This window comes from Salminus brasiliensis, chromosome 12, assembly GCF_030463535.1.
Source record: "Salminus brasiliensis chromosome 12, fSalBra1.hap2, whole genome shotgun sequence".
Classification (NCBI taxonomy): domain Eukaryota; kingdom Metazoa; phylum Chordata; class Actinopteri; order Characiformes; family Bryconidae; genus Salminus; species Salminus brasiliensis.
In genome coordinates this window covers 1,193,646-1,214,972 of record NC_132889.1, presented here as the reverse complement: position 1 = coordinate 1,214,972, position 21,327 = coordinate 1,193,646, and the positions used below count along the sequence as shown (strand labels likewise).

Here is a 21,327-nt window from a genome sequence, read left to right as displayed (position 1 = left end):
CAATTAGGAAATCCTACTTGTTGAGGCATTCCAGTTGAAATTTCCTAGGAACTCCGGGAAATCCGACATCCCGGTTTATACAGAAGGCAGCATGAGCTACTACTCATGGGCCCCTGAGCAAAGTGCTTAATTCAATTCAATTCAATTCAATTTTATTTATTTAAGGTTTTACAACGAATGTTATCACAAAGCAGCTTTACAGAGACCCGGGTCCGAACCTCTTTTGAGCAAACTAGTGGCGACAGTGGCAAGGAAAATATCCCTCAGGTCAAGAGTAAGAAACCTTGAGAGGAACCAAGACTCAAAAGGGGACCCATCCTCCTCAGGTCGACAATGGATAATAATAAAAATCAAAACAGGAACCCTCTGACCCGCTGACCCAGCGCTCTGACCATTCGAAAGCTATACTATGCAATTAAGATACTTAATAGATTAATATTTCAACTCCTTATTGCAGTTGCAATTATCCAACCCCCTCGTTAGCACTCTCCCCCTGCCACATCTAATGCTCCCGACTCTGGGAGGGTGAGGACTGACACATGCCTTCTCCAACACCTGCACAACCAGCTCCTGCCTCTTTTCTGTAACTGCCACCGATGCAACATCAACGGGCAACCATCGCAGCGCTTGGAGCAATCTACCTACCCAGAGAGAGAGAGCAAGGCCAGTTGTGCCCTCTCAGGCTTTGGCTGCTGATGGCAAAGTCTCTATATGTTGACTCTAATCTGTTTTAGGAAAGAAAAATGGCTGACCAGGGACTAAATGTCTAAGCTAGGCTAGGCTATATTATGCTATATGGCTGTTGACCATCACAGTGATGTAAACCAGCTAATAAGAGCAGAGCTTATCTGTTTTTTTTTGCCCACAGTCCCTCATAAAAGGAAAATCAGCATGAATCAGCATTCTGATGTAACGTAACAGGGTGGTAAATAGGCTCTATCTAAGCATTTGTTTTCCCCAATTAAAGTCACACTTTTACTATTTATGCATCAAACAACAACTTAAATACTCAGTAAATGTAATTGCTTTCTATGGCAGTTGCAATCTTATTTATGCAAGAAAAAAATATACAGCTTTAGACAAAACATTTCATTATATATTAAATATTTAATTTAAATATGAGGCATATAAAATAGTAATTGGATTCCTTTTCACAGTGCAAACTCTCAAATCTACAGTAGAAAACATCCTTAGTAGAAATACTGACAATACTGATATGCTGAGATTTATACCCTGAACCTCACGGGAGCGGATTACACACAGGTCTCTAAATAAGCAGCTTTAAGGACACACTTTAACACCTGCAGACCTTGGGGGGGGGGGGTCTTACTAGCCAGACAGACGTCCTGTAAATAGTTGCTGTATGTAGTGCTTGCAAAGGCATCAGTGAAAAATAGCCATTGTACATTCAGTGTCAGTGACTCTCTCTCTCTCTCTCTCTCTCTCTCTCTCTCTCTCTCTCTCTTTCTACTGATCAATCTTCCTCACAGTCTCTGCTGTGTGTCACAGCCCAAGAACTCCAGCCTCAGTGCGATGTCATTGACCCAGCCTTTAGGATGAATGCGGATGAATCGGGTAAACAGCGGCGGCTCAAACAGGTTCAGCTTCTCCTCGGCGTGATCGTTGTTCCCTTCGAAGACCTACAGAAACACAGAAATCACAGGTAAAGCCAATGACATTAACATTCACAGCCATGGGGATCGAACCAGCAACCTGAATCCACGGCTGAGCTGCCCTTGAGCAAGGCCCCTAACCCCCAATTGCTCCCCGGATGCCCCGGAGGTGGCTATGCGTACACACCTTCTCTCTCCGTGTTCCCTGCTCGATGACGGGGGACCAGGTGCGTCCGTCGTCGCTGATGGAGACGGTAAACTCAGTGACCATCATGTGCGTCAGCATGGCTCTGGCTCCCTGGGTCAGAATACCTGTCAATTTCTTCACCACCTCAAAGTCCACCTGCAGCCACTCGTGAGGGTTATTGCTCTGAGAGAGAGAGAGAGAGAGAGGGAGAGAGAGAGAGAGAGAGAGATTGATTACACTCTGGTCCAGTTTCTCCTGCTATCTAGGCTAGGACGGTCTTCCTCCACATCTTCTCCATGGGGGGGAGGGAGGACCAGCCTACCCACCCGGAACGAAAGCCCATCCAACCAATAATCCATCCATCCACCTATCTATTGCATCTCTTTGTTTATTTGCCCATCCATTCGTCCAACCATCAGTCCACCCATACATCTATCGATCTGTCATCCAGCCACCTATTCAAACCATCCATCTGTGTCTCTATCTATTCCTTCATCTGTCTGTCAATCCATCTATCCATTCACCTGTCCATCTGTCTGTTCATCCATCCATCTGTCTGTCAATCAATCCATCTATCCATTCATCCATCCATCTGTCTGTCAATCAATCCATCTATCGATCCATCCATCTGTCTGTCAATCAGTCCATCTATCCATTCATCCATCCATCTGTCTGTCAATCAATCCATATATCCATCCATCCATCTGTCTGTCAATCAGTCCATATATCCATCCATCCATCTGTCTGTCAATCAATCCATCTATCCATTCATCCATCCATCTGTCTGTCAATCAATCCATCTATCCATTCATCCATCCATCTGTCTGTCAATCAATCCATCTATCGATCCATCCATCTGTCTGTCAATCAGTCCATCTATCCATCCATCCATCTGTCTGTCAATCAATCCATCTATCCATTCATCCATGTCTGTCAATCAATCCATCTATTCATTCATCCATGTCTGTCAATCAATCCATCTATCCATTCATCCATGTCTGTCAATCAATCCATCTATCCAGCCATCCATCCATCCATCCATCCATCCATCTGTCTATCAAACCATCCATCCATCCATCCATCTGTCTATCAATCCATCTATCCATCTATCCATCCATCTGTCTGTCAATCAATCCATCCATCCATCCATCAATCCATCCATCTGTCTGTCAATCAATCCATCTATCCATCCATCCATCTGTCTGTCAATCAATCCATCTATCCATCCATCCATCCATCCACCCATCCATCCATCCATCCATCCATCTGTCTGTCAATCAATCCATCCGTCTATCAATCCATCTATCCATCCATCCATCTGTCTGTCAATCAATCCATCCGTCTATCAATCCATCTATCCATCCATCCATCCATCCATCCATCCATCTGTCTGTCAATCAGTCAATCTATCCATCCATCCATCCGTCTGTCTGTCAGCCTGGTGAGCCCTGACTGGGCTAAGAAAAATGCTCGAAAATTCCCTTCAATATTTCCTCCATTTGAAATTCTAGGTTATGTAACTTCTGACCTCTGGCAGGTTAAGTCCTAGAAAAACTGAAAGTCAGCGTTCATGCCTGGCACCGCGCTCAGACTTTATCAAAGCCACATGGCCAAATGGAAACAGCTCGTAAATTCAGCAGGCGGGTCCGGCAGCGCACGCGTGTGTGTGTGTGGGGGGGGGCTGATTTCGGGGGAAGTGGAAAGAGTGATAACTCACACATAGCTCTGAGAGTGGGACAATGGACGAACATCTCACTCCCACCCCGACAGACAGGCAGAGGAAACCCACCACAATGGTGTTTGACTGGGCAGCCGAAGGCCAAGCCAGAGCAGCGATAAACCTGACCCAGATATTTTGGTAGCAGGGGCACCAGACTGGTAGCAGAAGGTCAGACTCTTTGTCCAGTACAGTTTGCAGTCTGTGTGATATGCAGGTAAACACTGCAGACCCGCACGACAGCTACCAAGCCTGGACAGCTGAATCTGGACTACAGATGGTAGGGTCAGACTTTTGCACCAACAGCATGAATCTACAGACTCCACCTGCCTTGTGTGGCCGGTGGTGGTGGGGGGGTGGGGGGGTGTACAAATGGTCCTTAAGCTAAACCATAGAAGAATCACCTCTAGTTCCAATCTCTGTTCTCTGGAATGATAGTGGTGGAGCTCCACCCAAAGCTTTTAGGATGAGCTGGGGGGAGTTGGGGACGATGAGGTGGGGTGGTGATCAATCATCCATCATCTTGACCTCACTAACGCTCTTGTCTCTGAATGCAATCAAATCAGAAAGCCTTTCCTGGGCAGGAAAGTATTGTCCCAATACTTTTGTCCAAATAACACTGATTTCATGGATATGACAGGGCCCTCAGGGTTCTTCAGTCTGAATCAGATCTGAACCCAGTAGAACACCTTTGGAATGTGGTAGAACTGCAGTCAACATGGACTAGAACCTCAAAGGAGCCAACATCCAACATCTGTGGAATCCATCCATTCTGTGTTTTGAGAGCAAAGGGAGGATTTAGGTGGTGGGTGAAGGTGTGGGTGGAGGTACCTTGGGTCTCCAGGCATTAGCACGGCCCTCCTGGTTCAGCCTGGCCAGATCAGGACTCCACGAGAGCATCCAGTTCTGGTGGAAGGAAGAGGCGCTGATCCGGTTGTTCTGAATCACCCTTCGCTGCATTCCTAACGGCATGGAGCAGCCTACAACACACACACACACACACACACACACACACAATGTAATGTCAGGTAACATTCAATCATTTCAAGCATCCTAATGTTTTAATGTTCATCAATAATCAATTAAGTAGGGTCCATCCTTAATAACTGTGTAATTACACATTTATAATCCATGTAATTACAATGTAACTACTGGTGACGGCGTTGCCGTTACAGGTGCATTACAGCAGTGCAGACTGAAGGTAATTAAACACGTGTGCTAACGTCAGTCTAAAAGGGGAAAGCAGCAGGTGTTATAAACACAATTATCCTCATGTTATTACACATTTATAACCACATCAGAGAGCTTAGCTGCTGTTACAGCTATTGAGATACACCTGTGTAATTACACAATCTGTACTGCTGTACTCTATTCTGTTATGGTGAAGACATCCCCAGTAATTACAGTGTTATTACATGCTTTATTAATGTGCTAGGTTGTTAGAGATACTTGACTAGACTGGTACTGTAGAGAACCCTAAGGAACCAGTCAGGAGGTACAGGTAAAAGGTGTAAGGTGTTCTGATAATGTGTTTGGCACAGAAGGTCCTACACACACACACACACACACACACACTCGCAGATCTGCAGATATCTGTGATTCAGGTCTGGTCAAGGCAGCGGTTGCATAAACATAGGATATAAAACATGCCAGGCCAAAAGCTTCAAAGGATATTTTTCATATTTCAGATTTCAGAGCTTATCTGCATGCAGCAGTGTGTGTTTCCTCACACCCTCACTGCGGCGCCCCCTGTGTGCAATAAGCTGGTAGAGATTGTCTCATTGTTAATTTAGAATACTGCAGTTAATCTGTCTGATTGTGTGACACATGTGTGTGTGTGTGTGTGTGTGTGTGTGTGTGTGTATGTGTGTGTGTGTGTCGGGTATATGAGTTTGCATGTGTGTGTTCACTCACTGTTGAGGTCACAGCCCAGCAGTTCGAGCCTCAGTGCGGGCCGGGTCCCGTAGGTGAGTGGGTGGATGCGAATATAGCGGCCGATGATCGGGGGGGTGAAGACGTTCTCCTTTATCCTGTAGCCGTCCATGTTCCCGTTAAATTTCTACCAAAGGAGCATCAGACATGCGTCAGAACCACATCACACTCAGATTCATGCTTCCTGTGGAGGCTTTGGGGATGGATGTTCAGACTAGGATTTTGATTTAGGCTTTGGGGATGTTAGGTAAGGCTGTGGGGCTAGGTGTGGGGATGGGTTTATGTGACAGGTGTTGGGTTAGGCTTTGGGGCTAGGTGTGGGGCTGGGTGCAGGGGACAGGTGTTGGGTAAGATTTTGGGCTGTGTGTAGGGGACAGGGTGTTGGGTAAAGTTTTGGTCCTGATCCAGGTCTTGGGGATAGGTGTTAGGACAGGTGTCCGGGATATGTGTTAGAATGGGCATTGGGGCTGGGTGAGGTAAGATCAGGCTCCAGGGCTAGTTTTACAAGCAGGGCGATTTGTGTTGGGTGGGGCTTTGGGGCCTGGCTTTAGTTTAGCTTTAGGGATAGCAGTTTGAGCTATTTGTTGGGTAAGACTTTGGGACTAGGCTTTTGGGCTGGCTTTTTGGCGACTGGTAAAGGCATTTGATACTAACATAGGCAGACTCGCTGCTGTTTCCTCTGTAAGTCTTCCAGGTCTCCTGGTCCAGGCTGTAGCTGATGGTGAAGATCACTGTGAACATCTCGCTCAGGCGCATCGAAGTCTTCACTCCTTGCGTCTGGATCCCATGCACTACCATGGGCCTCATCAAATCCACCTAACATACAGACACACACACACAGACATGGATAAGAGTGCAGTTCCAGAGTAACCCATCCACAAACATCTGTCTTCTCTTCAAACAAGTGGGTTATTGTACCTGCATCCAAGATCCCTGGCCATTGCCAATCCAGGCATTAATGGATCCGGATAACTGAAGTCTGGCTAATCTTGCTTCCCAGTTACCTTCAAGTGGTCAAAAAACATCAAACAGTGCTTATATAAACTGAATTTAATTGGAATTATTACATATATATGCAATGGTAGCATTGTATAACAATAACGAAACTTTTGATTTTTTGAGTTTTACCATAATGATCAGATTCAGTGATCTGGTCATCGTCTATCCATCCTGACTGCATTCCCAAGGGTTGAATACAACCTGTAAGATGAGACCAATCCCAGTAAAATCAGCCACATGTGCAGAGAACCCAGTAATCAATAACAATCCAACAATCCAATCAAAATTCAAGACTCCATAAAGTAAATAAATAAAGTTCGTCATTATTACGTGGATTGTAGACGAGCACTTTGGCCCTCATGCCGGACAGCTGGTGTTCTCCAATGGTGCACTCCACGAGCCAGGTACCGACTATAGCCGGCCTCATCTCTACAGTGCCAAACACACCTGCGAGAGGCGACGGGAGGTTAGATCAGTGGCGTATGAACTGGGGAACTCCTGAACTTTTGAAATTTTACACTCACCAGGATAAAGGTTGAAAACTCCCAAGCGATGCTCCTGGTCTTTCCCGACACTGAACGGAATTCCATGGAAGTGGACAGCATGAAATTCCCCTCCACTCCCCACATTCAGCAGGTGCCAGCGAGAGGTCTGGTGCTGCGCCACCTCTAGGCCAGGCAGAGTCTCCGCAACGTATCCGTTTATGGCTGTATGGAGAGGGGAGGCATGGGAAAAGGAAATCTTTGATTTTGAGTCTTCAAGCTCTGTACGAACACTCATCAAACATGGGCTCTTCTAAGGAACTGTCTAATCAATGTCCACGAGGCAGGAGAAGGCTATAAGAAGACAGCCTCTGATAATTCTGCTAAGAAAGCCAAATCAAAACCTTCCAAGAACTTCCATGAAGGCGTACCTGAGTCAAGAGTGGCGGCGCACTATTCCACTGTGCAGCATTGCTAGCACCAATACCATACTGCATTGTGAACTAGGGTTCCGAACACTGTCCTGTACCTGAAAATCTGTTGTTGGTCTCGAACCAAGGTTCTTCTAGCCGGGCCTGGCAGGGGGGTGTGCAAAACTTCCTGATGTTGTAATCAAGGTACCAGCTCTTCCTCTCATCAAAGATAGTGAAGAGGAGGAAGAGGTCCTGCACTCCTGGCTGGAGCAGGACACGTGGCTGAAGCGTCCCCGGACGACAAATCAGGAGAGGACCAATCAGACCAGAGTTCATGTCCTTCTCCTGGAGGGGACGTATAGAAGGAAGTGTTAGAAATCTCGAGAAGAGTGTGTGACGATGTAGGCATGCGGTTAGCACCATGCTAATTAAAGGGGTATCAGCTTTTAGCTTGTTAGCTACATCAGCAGCTTCAGAGTAGGAGGAAGGAAACTTCGGACACCAAGCGATCGGCTATATTAAGGATAATCTTATTGATCGCATGTGGTAAGTTTAATACACCTAAACGGAAACCTACGCTGTATTAGACTTTAGCACTTATTAATTATAATGTTGTGCTGACCATATTGACTGTAGAATAGTAGGCCCCAGCCTTGCAGTCAAAGTCTTTGGACGATGGTCCTTGGCGTTTTGTGATTCTCCAGTTGTAGACTCTCTCCTGGCCTGGGGGGACCGGGTCTCCAGGGGCCTCTCCATCTCGCAGCCCTTCTCCTGGAATACCTCCAGGGCCAACATTCCCTGTGGTCTTATCATAGACCCCATGAAGGTGCAGTGAGTATGGCCTGGAGGCAAGGTTCTTAAACACCACCTGTCATAGACAGCAAACCAGCAAGCTGTAACCACCAGAAATTACCAGTTCTATGTAAAGGCTTAGGTATGAAAGCAGGAGCATGGTTTGGTTGGATATCCTGTTTGCATTTTTTGACATAAAACAGCAGAAAAGGTCAATAATAATTTTGCTTGTTTTAAGACTAACCTTGAACTCAACCCAAAACCTAATCCTACCCTGGCCTTGATCCTGATCCTAATCTTAACCTTCACCAAAAACTTAACCCTAACCATGGCCCTCATCCTAATTCTTACCTTAATCTCAACCCAAAACCTAGTCCTAACCTTGGCCCTAATCCAAACTCAAAACTTGAACTCAACCTAAAACTTAGTCTTAAGGGGCCTAGACCCTAACCTTATCCTCAACCCATAACCTACAGTAATTCTAACCCTGGCCTTAATCATAACCCTAATCCTAACCTCAACCAAAGACCTAACCCTAACTAGGGCCCTAATCCTGACCCTAACCTTAACCTCAACCCATAACCTACAGTAATTCTAACCCTGGCCCTAATCATAACCCTAATCCTAACCTCAACCAAAGACCTAATTCTAACCCTGGCCCTAATCATAACCCTAATCCTAACCTCAACCAAAAACCTAACCCTAACCAGGGCCCTAATCCTGACCCTAACCCTAACCTCAACCCATAACCTAATCCTAACCTTTATTTTAACCTCAACCAAAAACCTAATCCTTACTCTGGTCCTATTCAGAACCCGAATCCTAATCCTAATATTAACCTCAACCAAAAACATAACCCTAACCCTGGCCCTAACTTTAACCTCAACCCATGACCTAACCCTGTCCCTGGCCCTAATCCAAACTCTAACCTTAACCTCAACCCATAACCTAATCCTAACCGTTAAACTGGCCCTAATCCTGGTCACACCCTGAACCTGACCCTAACTCAAAACCCCATTCCTAACCCTTACCCAAGTCTAAAGTCCCAATCCCTCACCTAAACCCTGACCCTAATTCAGCTCCTATCTCTAACCTAAACCTAATCCTGATGTTGCGATGGTGTGTCTGTCCCTTCTCAGATTAACGTCCACAACTGTGAACTGTTCAGTGCTTGGACCCTTTGAGGATTTTGCATCTATCCTAAACATCAGTCTTCCCCTTACAACCCAAAGATCCCAAATCAATTGGCTGATCTCAGGCTACTTCTGAAGATGACCACAATCAGACTTACAGTGAGAACATCGTTAACCTCAGCCTTGAGCACAGGGCCCATGATCCCAAGATGTTCGTCCAGCTCACCACGTTTCACCGGTTTCTGAAACTCTTTGTCGTGGTATGCTCGGTACACTACTTTCTTGTAGGTCGTCAGATACTTCTTCATCCCTCGCCTCATCTCCCTACAGAGAACAGAACAGACAGATGTTCGGTCACTTCGTTCATGCTATTCAGAACTGATGTTCTATCAACTAGGAGCGGACAACAGGATCATGTGCCTGTAGTCTGTAAGATTTCTGCTCCACCTGGGACTGAGGAGATGAGGAGGTTTCTGGATCCCGTAATCCCACAGGATCTCCTCCGCTGAGATGTAATAGCTACGGAACTTCGAGTCGGTGGACCTGATGTTCATTCCATCCCAGGTGTTGAAGCTCAGCGTGGATTCGTTCCCTTCGCTTTCATAGTCATCATAGTCAATCTGCGAAGTCTGCGAAGTCACTGAAGAGTTGAGAGGTGGGGAAACCTGAGACTTTAGACCAGGAATTGGTGGTAGATGTTTTGGGGAGTGTCTCTGAAGATCCAGGCTCTCCACCAGCTTATCCACCTCCAGAACCGAGTCTTTCAGAACATCATTATCGCTCAAAACATCGTTTGGAATCGAGATCTCATCTTCCTCCTTGCTAGCACCCCATGTCTGCCTCCGACTCCTCTCTGTTAAGTTGGACTTGTGTTCCATTGTTACTTCAGGGACCTCCTGTTGGTCATCCAAAGGTTTGCTGTGATCAGAGGTCCACGCTGACTTCTGAAGGAATTTCTTGAACAGGTCAATTAATGAAATATCCTTCAGATCTGAGGCCCTGATTTTAGCCTCATCCTTGGTTTGATCTTCGTCCACTATAATAGCCTCATCTGCTTCTGTCTCCATCTCATTTGACCTTTCCAGGCCTGTTTGAAGATGATCAGTCCGTGCTTCCTCCAATGACCTCTTCTGACGTCTTGAGGAGCTCCTGCCCATCTCCATGTCCAGTTGATCCAGAATGTCCTGCGGAATTCCGCCCTGCGATAGAGCGTCCAGATCCTGGGCTTCCTCCACTGGGAGGAATTTTATCTCACACACCAGTGTGTTCTTTCTCCCCTGGGCTTCCTGGCTCGCGTTCCCATGGCCAGCTTGGACGTGTGATTGAGTTCTGTTCCTCGGCGGCCTCCTGCACATCCGGATGGCCATCGTTCGGTTCTTCTCCCTGAAGCCTCTCGGAATCGGAAAGTTCTGTTCAATGTAGTCCTCAAAGTCATACTCATAATCTTCGTTGTCCGCCAGGGGCAGTATTTTCTCACAGTTAATCGCAGAGTACCGTGTACTCATGCCTCTCTGTTTCAAGGCGGGGTCGAACGCTCCGATCTCCCACTCACCTGGAAAAACAGGAGGTTTAAAAGTCAGCATCATCAGCCCAACTCAGAGCTTCTCATAGTCTCCCAGAGTTGGAACAGGGTAGATGTTCCAAGCGTCAGATGTGAAAACACATGCTCACGTATAATAACATCAAAATTAACTAAATTAGCACTTGAGACATCTGACCCATGCTGGAGCAGGCCTTAGTGTTTCTAGGGAACTTGGTCCAATTAAGAATTTCAATCAGTGCAAGAATTCTGATCGTGTTTTCATTAAGAGCGCACACTCTAAACAAATGCTAATAATTCTAATAATTAACTTCCTACACTTCACAGGTGTAGATTAAGGTGTAGAATAAGCTGTAGATTAAGGTCAGGTTTAGGTGTAGATTAAGATGTAGAATAAGGTTGGGTTTAGGTTAAGGTTTAGGTGTAGATTAAGATGTAGATTAATGTGTAGATTAAAGTTAGGTTTAGGTGTAGATTAAAGTGCAGAACAAGGTTAGGTTTAGGTGTAGATTACGATGTAGAATAAGGTTAGGTTTAGGTGTAGATCACGATGTAGAATAAGGTTTGGTTTAGGTGTAGATTAAGGTGCAGAATAAGGTTAGGTTTAGGTGTAGATTAAGGTGCAGAATAAGGTTAGGTTTAGGTGTAGATTAAGGTGTAGATTAAGGTTAGGTTTAGATGTAGATTAAGGTGTAGATTAAGGTTAGGTTTAGGTGTAGATTAAGATATTGATTAAGGTTAGAGGTTTAGGTGTAGATTAAGGTGCAGAATAAGGTTAGGTTTAGGTGTAGATTAAGGTGCAGAATAAGGTTAGGTTTAGGTGTAGATTAAGGTGTAGATTAAGGTTAGGTGTAGGTGTAGATGAAGGTGTAGATTAGGGTGTAGATTAAGGTGTAGATTAAGATTAGATCAGCCTGCATTTGACCCTTACCTTCAGTCTCCATCTCAATGGTGACGGTGTCCCCAGTCATGGGGAAGAGGGTGAGGACGGTTCCATAGGTTTTGTCCTTCTCAAAAGGGTTTCCTGTGAAGTACACTGACAGGAAGTCGCTCTCCATGCCCACACTGGCCACGTGCCACAGGGTGACATCCCCAGCACAGATCTTAAACTGCAGACTGTTATTCATGAAGCCGTTCACACCTGCAGCAGAAGAGACGGGAGGACGAGATTAGATTTTCTGCACCACCACAACTCACAAGAATTCACTCCTATATTGTTTGTTGGGGCTGATATCTGCTGTTCTGCTTTGAGGGAAATGCTTCAAACAGTATAGAACTGAACTGAAATAATAGAGTTTGCATGGACTAAAATTTTACAAAACAGCAGTTTGCTGATCAATGATACTCACTGTACTTGAGGTTGGAGTCGCGGAAACGGGGATCATTGCGGTCAATCTTGGAAGGATCTTCACTGTAGTTCTGAATGTTGTCTTCAAGGTACCAGCTTTTGTTTTCATCGAACACTGAGAAGATGAGGTGCCTCTCTCTGTCTGAGGTCACCTGGAAATGAAGCAACCGTATTAAAAATGGTTGAGCCATTCATAAAGCTGTCTGGAAGGGCATTTTTTAATAATTGCTATTATTTTATTTGAGTATATGCAGTCTAAGAGGTCACAGTAGCAGGTCCACCACAGGTCTACTGCTCATGGCGATCTATAAATCCGGATGGCTGTGTTGACTCACCACTTTCCCTCGCTTGTCCAAACTCTGTGATTTGCAGATGATCAGAGGTCCCACCAGCCCAGATGCCACGTCCCTCTCCGGGTCCACTGTGCTGTGGTACAGACGGGTCAGGCACCGCGGGTCGGCATCAGTGGGAGCATCCTCCACGGTCAGCTTCCACAGGTACATCATAATCTCACCCGGAGGCACGGCCAGAGAGCGCAGGTCCACCTGCTTTTCTTCATGTCACACAGAGCCACAAGAGCATGGGTCAATAACAGGGGTTTAGATAACAGGGCAGTTCAAACATCTTCCACAACCTTTTCTGTGATCTTTTTGTGTTGTAATGTGTCAATTCCAAAGATAAAAGACAACAGGTGCAGCTGAACCACACGGACAAAGACAAGGCCTTCTAGAGGAAGGTTTTACGATCAGACGGGTCAAAGACGTTTGATGAAGTAAAGGTGCGGCATTCAACCTCAAGAAAACTCTATCAGCTGTTAAACATGGTGGTGGTAGTATCATGCTCTGGGCTGTTTTGCAGCCAGTGGAACTGCCACACTGCAGAATTCTTCAGCATGACCTCAAACCATCGGCTAGACCAACAAATTGAATTGAGCTCAAACAACTCTGGCAAGAAGAGTCAAATATCCAACCAGAATTCGGACAGAAGCTTGTTGATGGCTACCGAAAGCCTGGTTTGCTAAGGGACATTAAACCAATTATTAGATTAGATTAGATTTTTGACCTTCTTGAATACAAACACTTGTATTGTAAAGGTCATTCGCAGACTTCAGGATCTACCTGGTGAGTTCTGTAACAATACTGTGAAACCCTATCAGTGCAGCTAGCTCATGGAAATAGCTAGCACTGTAGAGGTGCAGCAGGTGAAGCCGTGTGTAATACTGGGGAATCCCTTGTTGCTTGTAAAATGTCCTTGTAAGCAAGGCGGTACTCTACTGGATCTGCTCGATAGCCTTTGTTGAAAAAAATAAAGATGAAAAAGGTGAAGTTTTCATTGTGGAGGTGGCTGGAGAACAGTGCTATGCAATGCTCAATGCTCACCAAGGTTCATGGGTCAGGTTAGAAGTTGTGGGTATTGTGGGAATTTGAATTTCCCATGTTTTGTCCTAAAAGAATCTAAAGGTTCAGAATGATGACGGCTGGAAAAAAAAGAACATCAATAACAGGAAAGCAGTCCCGCCTTAGGAAACGAAGGAAACCGAGGTTCTGATGGGTTGAAAGAGTTAACGTTTAGGCCTGTAAGCTTCATAAGATTACTCTGAACACTGTGTCTGAAGAAAAACCTCAATTGAAGAGAGGGCTGCTTTCAACAAACCTGTCATTTGTATTTATATACTGTATATATTATTTATAAAAAATTAGGACACCCATTAAAACCTTTGTCTTTCTGTACATATTTAAAAATCTGGACATTTGCTGAATCTTCATGTGATCAGCACTGAGAGATTGAGGTCATCTAACTAAACTCACTCATTTGAAGAAACATCTTTAATCATCATTTATAAAATAAAAATAATAGAAATAGAACATTTATTAATGTGTAGAATCAGACTAAGCTGCAGAACATCAGCTGCAGATGATCAGAACATGTTTGGAGAGGATTATTCTGGAGGAGTCTGGAGTCTTATTTAAACATCAGACGTTTAGTCTGGTCTGCTCTGGATTGATGGTTGAAGTGAGGGGTGAAGAAGATCACCATCATGGCCAGATCCAGAGAGCTCTCAGAGGCCTTCAGAAAAAAGGGTGGAGATGCAGAGGAGTCTGGGGAGTATGGTTAAACAGATCTCAGGACAGTTAGAAATCAGCCGCTGTTCCACTGTCCACTAAATCATCTACAAGAGGACCAGCTGACCAACATGAACAGATTAGACCATCCTAGCAAGGTCAGCCCAAGAGAACCTCAAGATGAGTAAAGACAATGTCATCATAGTAGCAGATGGCGCTCGCCAGTCTGATCTTTTTGGGAGATGAGCGAGGAGGAAACCTTTACTGGAGCAAACACCAAGACTATGACAAGGACTTCTGGAACAAGGAGGTTTGGGCAGCTGAGTCCTGGGTCTCGTGGTCGTGCTCTGATTTGGTTTGAATTCAATAGAACAATAGAACCTACTCTTACCTTGACCTCTCTTCTTCAGCGGCTGAACATTGGCAAGTCCGCTGGGATAAATGTTGTATGGTCGACTGGCCATGTTCTTGAAAACGATCTGAGGAACCAGAACAGTTTGATTGAGAATCACCTTTCTCTTAGACCATGAAGGCCCATCATATCAGTTCTACTGTCGATGATAATACAGCCTATAGCAGACAGTGTACAGCCCACTGTCTACACAGCCTTACCTGGAACTGGTCCTCCACCTCACCCCTGAGCGCTGGACCAATCAGCGTACTGCTCTTGCTCTTCTTCACAGTGAAGGTTTTGTCTGTGTACTCAACGTACACCACCTTCTTATACACTTTCCCCCAGTGCTGCGGCCGTTTACCCGAGGGGTCCGACCCCAGGGTCCTGAAACAGAACAGCACGTATAGCCTTTTCACACCAAAGGTCACAACATATTACTGATCGGTTCTAGGTAGCATCAAGCCGTCCGAGTCTCACAACAACTCAACTGAAAGTAATCCAGAGTTCGTACCGGCCACTCTGAGGGTTGTAGTCCCAGGTGACCTCCTCAGCGCTGATGTAATGGACCCAGACTTTGGGTCGACCCCTTCCAGTGGACCTCAGAACAGATGCTGGCCCTCCAGGACGGAACACGATGGTGGAGAAAAGGTCGTCCGTGGAGTAAACTTCATCCCCCTCCTGTTGCTCCTCCTCGCTGTTTTTGGCATTTCGTTTGTCAGCCAGTACCATGGGTTCAGGGCAGTCCTCCACGGTGAAGAAAGTGCTCATGCCAGCTGAACACAAACACCAGAGGAACGACAGACGCACGATCAGAGAGTTTGGGGGAAAGATTCTTGGTTTAAATGTCATCAGGTGAAAAAGAATTTGAGACATATCCATAATAGTCTTCATTTAGACTTACATTCTACAAAGTCTTGGTCTTGTCTTAAGACTCAAATACTACAAGGTCTTGCTCTTGTCTTTAGACTTAAACTCTACAAAGTCTTGGTCTTGTCTCTAGACTCAAATTCTATTAAGTCTTAGTCTTGTCTTTAGACTTAAACTCTACAAAGTCTTGGTCTTGTCTTAAGATTCAAATACTACAAAGTCTTGGTCTTGTCTTTAGACTCAAATTTTATAAAGTCTTGGTCTTGTCTTTAGACTCAAATACTACAAAGTCTTGGTCTTGTCTTAAGACTCAAATTCTATAAAGTCTTGGTCTTGTCTTAAGACTCAAATACTACAAAGTCCTGGTCTTGTCTTTAGACTCAAACTCTACAAAGTCTTGGTCTTGTCTTAAGATTCAAATACTACAAAGTCTTGGTCTTGTCTTAAGACTCGAATTCTATAAAGTCCTGGTCTTGTCTTTAGACTCATACTGCAAAGTCTTGGTCTTGTCTTTAGACTCAAATTCTATAAAGTCTTGGTCTTGTCTTTAGACTCATAAACTGCACAGTTTTAGTTCTTGACTTAGATCTGGTCTAAACTAATCTGGCTTTTAGAAGCAGTCTGTAGGAGTGTAGGAGGAGGAGATCTTTAAGAGCATTGCTACCTTGCTGGTGTGAGTGGATCCTGCAGGAGATCAGGAACTTCCCCTCTGTGTATGGCTTCATCAGAGCCGTGGTGAAGGTCATGGGCGTTATCTCCACAGTAACCCTCCTGTGGTCCATGACCTTCAGTGTGTGGTCCTGGAACTGGATGGTGTGAATCTCTGCAGTGGAGCCCAGACCAATCAGGTGCCAGGAGACCACTGGGCTTTTCAGACACAGCTTCAGATCTGCACAGTGAGAAGATGATGATAATGAAGATGGAATGGAGAGCATCGCTAAAAGTGGAGCAAACTGAGTGTGTGTCCTTCAGCCTTTCTGTGGCTGTGCTCAGAGTGACGGGTCCAGACCTGGCAGAGTGGAGTTGACGTATCCGTTGATGGTGTGGAACTGCCGACTGGACGCTTTCCTGGGTTTATCTGCTCTGCTCAGCTCCCTGTACCAGCTCTTACCCTCATCAAACACCGCAAACAGCAGCACAAACTCTGGAACCTTCCGCTCTCGCGCCTCCGTCAAAGCACCTGGACACAAGTGGACACAAGTTAACGGACACAGGTACAGGAGGCCAGTTTCCATGATGAGGAACTGTAGTGACATTCTAGCACTGAACAATTCAGAGATGCTGGATAATTAATAGTGGATACTAAATAACTCATAACGGGTACTGAATCATTTAAAGTGAATTTTGAAAAATGTATACTGCTTACTAAATAATGCTTACTAAATTACTAAACCTGAAAAGTTCATAGTGGATATTGAATAATTCATTGTAGATACTGCATAATTCATAGTGGTTAGTGGAAAATTCATAATAGATACAAAATGATCTAATAACTCATAGTAGACACTGGACAATGCATATACATACTACTAATAATAACATACAAATACATACTAATAATTATATCGATATTAATATCTATTATAATTAATAGTAGATATTGGATAGTTCATAGTGGACACTGAATAATTTAAAGTGGATATTGAATAATGAATTCTCCTTACTAACTAATTCATAGTAGGTACTGCAAAGTTAATAGAGTTTATTGTATATAATAATTCATTGTAGATACTGAAAAATTCATAGTGGATACATAATCATCCGTAGTAGATACTACATAATTCATTGTAGATACTACATACTTCATAGTGGATACATAATAATCCATAGTAGATACTAAATAATTCATAGTGGATACTGCATAATTCATAGTAAAAACTACATAATTCATAGTGGATACTGCATAATTCATAGTGGATACTACATAATTCATAGTAAAAACTACATAATTCATAGTGGATACTACATAATTCATAGTGGATTCTGCATAATTCAAAGTAAAAATTACATAATTCATAGTAGACACTGAACAATGCATATATGTACTAAATAATTAATAATAGATACTGGATAATTCATAGTGGATACCAGATAATTCTGAGTAGATACTGACAATTCATAGTGCATTCTAAATCATTCAGCATAGATACTGAAGATTCATAGTAGATACTAAAATGTATAGCAGACGCTGAACCATGCATATGTGGTGGCTCAGCGGTTAGAGCTCCGGGATATTGATAACAGGGTTGTGGGTTCGATTCCCGGGCTCGGCAAGCTGCCACTGTTGGGCCCTTGAGCAAGGCCCTTTACCCTCTCTGCTCCCCGGGCGCTGGAGTTGGCTGCCCACCGCTCTGGGTGGGTGTGTGTGTACTCGCTGCCCCTAACACATGTGTGTGTGTGAGTGTGTGTTCACTACCAGATGGGTTAAATGCGGAGGACACATTTCGCTGTACAGTCCACACTGTACAGTGACAAATATGTGCACTTTTATCATACTAAATAATTCATAGTAGCTACTGAATCATTTAGGAGATACTGGATAATTCATAGTGGATGCTAATTATAGGTACTGGGTCATTTGTGGATACTAACTAGTTCATAGTAGCTGCTGAACAATTATCATATTCTTGCCAAAGTGTTAACACATTAAACTGAAGGCTGAGTCAGTGAGTCAGTCTTCAGACTCGTTCTTTGGTAACTACTGAGTATTAGTCAGTATCTACTGAAGAGCTGACTGAAGCGTAAGCCTGGAGTGCAGTGTGTAAACTGCTGATATGAGCACTTTGACTGTAATCCTCAGTACAATCACCATTAAACTGCCCCCTGCAGTGTGTGCTCATGTGTGCTCTGTAGAAGAGCGTTTAAACCAATGGCCTTTTTAATAAGCAGTGGTCATTCAGAAGAGGTCAGATAGATGTACGTCTCTCAGACCTGACTTGCAGATCAGAAAAGCGCCGATGAGTCCAGCATTGAAGTCCCGCACGATGTCCACCTGGGATGAGTAGGAGTAGGTGAGGCACTCTGGGTCAGTAACCGTTGGCCCGCTGTTGGGGTGAATGTCCCACACATACTTGTAGTAGCCACCAGGCCGAACTGCATCATCCTCCCTCTCCTGGAGAGAGCTGGAGTCGTCATATCCAGCACCTGCACACATCAGAATACAACTTTTAATTGTGGGCTGATCTCTGATATTTTTCAAGCACATGTCTGCAGACGGTGATCCACAATCACTAATATAAACATGGTAAAAAAAAATGAAAGCAGATATGCTAGTCCAGCATCACCTACACACTCTGCTCTGCTGGAGTTCAGCAAACACATCAAGTCTGTGTAAAATACATAGTGAATACGGAATAATTCATATTGGATATTATATAATCCATAGTGGATACTATATAATTCATAGTGGAAACTAAATAATTCATAGTGGATACTATATAATTTATAGTGCATACTAAACAATTCATAGTAGATACGGAATAGTTCATAGTAGATACTGTATAATTCATAGTGGATACTGAATAATTCCTAGTAGATACTGAGTAATTCATAGTGGATACTGAATAATTCATGGTGGATACTATATAATTCATAGTAGTAACTGAATAATTCATAGTGGATACTACAAAATTCATAGTGGAAACTAAATAATTCATAGTAGATATTGAATAGTTCATAGTAGATACTGTATAATTCATAGTGGATACTGAATAATTCATAGTGGATACTATATAATTCATAGTGGAAACTGAATAATTCATAGTGGATACTACAAAATCCATAGTGGATACTAAACAATTCATAGTAGATACTGAATAGTTCATAGTAGATACTGAATAGTTCATAGTGGATACTGAATAATTCATATTGGATACTAAACAATCCATAGTGGATACTCTTTATCTGTACACCAGCAGCAAAGCTACAAAGAACTGTGAGGCATTTCTAATAAGGTGGTTTCCAAGGGTCTCAGAACCAACAGTGGCATCTCCACCCATCAGTGCAGGTAACCTCAGTATGAAGAATGAAGGACTCACCTTCTGACTGCTTCCAGTATGGGATGCCAATCGGGGAGATGCTGTAATTCTGGGAGGCAAAGTTCTTGAAGTGGACCACCACTCTGTCATTGACCACTGCCCTGATTGTAGGACCCTGAATTCCTGCAACCCCAATGATAGGATCAGTACACCAGTCAGTGTTTAAAGATCACACACAGAGGTTCTGGGGTGTGTGTTTTAATTGGTAAAGAGATACAGAGGAATTCTACACAACATGGTCATTTTTTAACCTTTGAGAGTCATGCTCACATCTCATGGGTGCATGGTCAATCAGTGGTTCTTTACACGGTCATGATGATATTCTATGGTCCAGAAAACCCTTCTGGAACCTTGAAAATCAAGATGCTGCAAAGGGTTCTTTGGGTGATGCCACAGGAGAACCATGCTTGTAGTGTGAGAAACCTTTTAAAGACTTAAAGAACCTTCTTTACCAACTTAAAGGTTCTTCACACTCACTTCACACCACTTTTATCTCTTATAAAAGTGGTTCTTCCATGGCATCACTCGAAGAACCATCCATGGAACCTTTGTTGTAAAGGGTGTATCCTGGCTACAAGTGAACATCTATAGAAATAATCGAATAAAGGATGTAATCTGCTGACCGGCCCACGGGGGTTTGGTCTTCTGAGTGGTGAAGGTGGAATCGGTGAACTCGGCGTACACGGCCTTCTTGAACTTCTGGACTCCAGATGTGAATCTTCTGTGAAGCATGAGCATATCAAATAACACAGTTATCACAGCGCTGGTGTAAGAACCCAGACGTGTCCAGAACCTGCTTTTAAAATCAGATCATTAAAATGGTGGAGGGATACATGCTGCAGGGTGTAGTGCAGCTACAGAAAGTAGTCCCTAAAGAGAACTGCATTAGTTCAGATTCTCTATTCACTATTTTACCATCATCATCATCATCATCATCATCATCATCATTCCATAAAAAACTCAGAAGACTCGTGTAGCTGCACTGGTGGGTTTGGACAGAAAATAAATTATGGGCTATATCTGTGTTGTAGTCATGGCGACCAATGCCTGCTTCAATTCAGGTAGTGGGTAAGTTTCTCTACTCTGAGTGTGTTCTTCTCAAACACTGGGTTAGGAAGGAATTTTGAAAATTTGGTGAAATTCCCCTTCAAAAATCCTCCTCAATCCAATGAATTTCATTGAAGTGAAAAACAGAAGGTAAAAACAACGTCAGTGACGGAGATACGCCAGCAGATGAGCCCCAGTGTCTCACTGTACACCAGCAAGTGGAGCTCGGAGAGAGGGGTTTCTGTTAAAGTGGCCAATAAGAATAGCCACAAAATAAGTGGCCAGTGAGTGTTACTATAGCTTAGGCGTTTCTAATAAAGTGGCCAGGGAGTGTTAGTATAACTTAGGCGTTTCTAATAAAGTGTCCAAGGGTGTAAATATAATTGAGGTGTTTCTAATAAAGTGGCCAATGAGTGTAAATATAACTTAGGTGTTTCTAATAAAGTGGCCAGGAAGTGTTAGTATAACTTAGGCGTTTCTAATAAAGTGTCCAAGGGTGTAAATATAATTGAGGTGTTTCTAATAAAGTGGCCAATGAGTGTAAATATAACTTAGGTGTTTCTAATAAAGTGTCCAGGGTTGTAAATATAAATTAGGTGTTCCCATTAAAGTGGCCAATGAGTGTAAATATAACTTAGGTGTTTCCATTAAAGTGGCCTGTGAGTGTTACTATAACTTAGGTGTTTCTAATAAAATGTCCAGGGGTGTAAATATAATTGAGGTGTTTCTGATAAAGTGGCCAGTGAGTGTAAATATAATTCAG

The 21,327-nt window shown here is 43.8% G+C and overlaps 1 protein-coding gene across 1 annotated transcript in view; it reads right to left on the bottom strand.

Annotated features, from left to right (window-relative positions):
* Positions 1-1,125: 1,125 nt before the first annotated feature.
* f8 (coagulation factor VIII, procoagulant component) overlaps positions 1,126-21,327 on the bottom strand; it is a 20,561-nt gene continuing 359 nt past the window's right edge. The window contains exons 2-25 of the mRNA XM_072693478.1: positions 20,141-20,238; positions 19,518-19,640; positions 18,412-18,624; positions 16,490-16,660; positions 16,145-16,369; positions 15,125-15,386; positions 14,832-14,997; positions 14,611-14,698; positions 12,492-12,709; positions 12,158-12,308; positions 11,740-11,949; positions 9,716-10,820; positions 9,427-9,592; positions 7,966-8,211; positions 7,460-7,688; positions 6,973-7,155; positions 6,779-6,895; positions 6,578-6,649; positions 6,368-6,453; positions 6,104-6,265; positions 5,432-5,576; positions 4,349-4,497; positions 1,801-1,983; positions 1,126-1,640 (exon numbers count right to left, since the gene is read on the bottom strand). Of these exons, the coding sequence (XP_072549579.1) occupies positions 1,485-1,640; positions 1,801-1,983; positions 4,349-4,497; positions 5,432-5,576; positions 6,104-6,265; positions 6,368-6,453; positions 6,578-6,649; positions 6,779-6,895; positions 6,973-7,155; positions 7,460-7,688; positions 7,966-8,211; positions 9,427-9,592; positions 9,716-10,820; positions 11,740-11,949; positions 12,158-12,308; positions 12,492-12,709; positions 14,611-14,698; positions 14,832-14,997; positions 15,125-15,386; positions 16,145-16,369; positions 16,490-16,660; positions 18,412-18,624; positions 19,518-19,640; positions 20,141-20,238 (4,924 nt within the window). The 3' untranslated portion in view covers positions 1,126-1,484. The remainder of the gene's footprint in view (positions 1,641-1,800; positions 1,984-4,348; positions 4,498-5,431; positions 5,577-6,103; positions 6,266-6,367; positions 6,454-6,577; positions 6,650-6,778; positions 6,896-6,972; positions 7,156-7,459; positions 7,689-7,965; positions 8,212-9,426; positions 9,593-9,715; positions 10,821-11,739; positions 11,950-12,157; positions 12,309-12,491; positions 12,710-14,610; positions 14,699-14,831; positions 14,998-15,124; positions 15,387-16,144; positions 16,370-16,489; positions 16,661-18,411; positions 18,625-19,517; positions 19,641-20,140; positions 20,239-21,327) is intronic.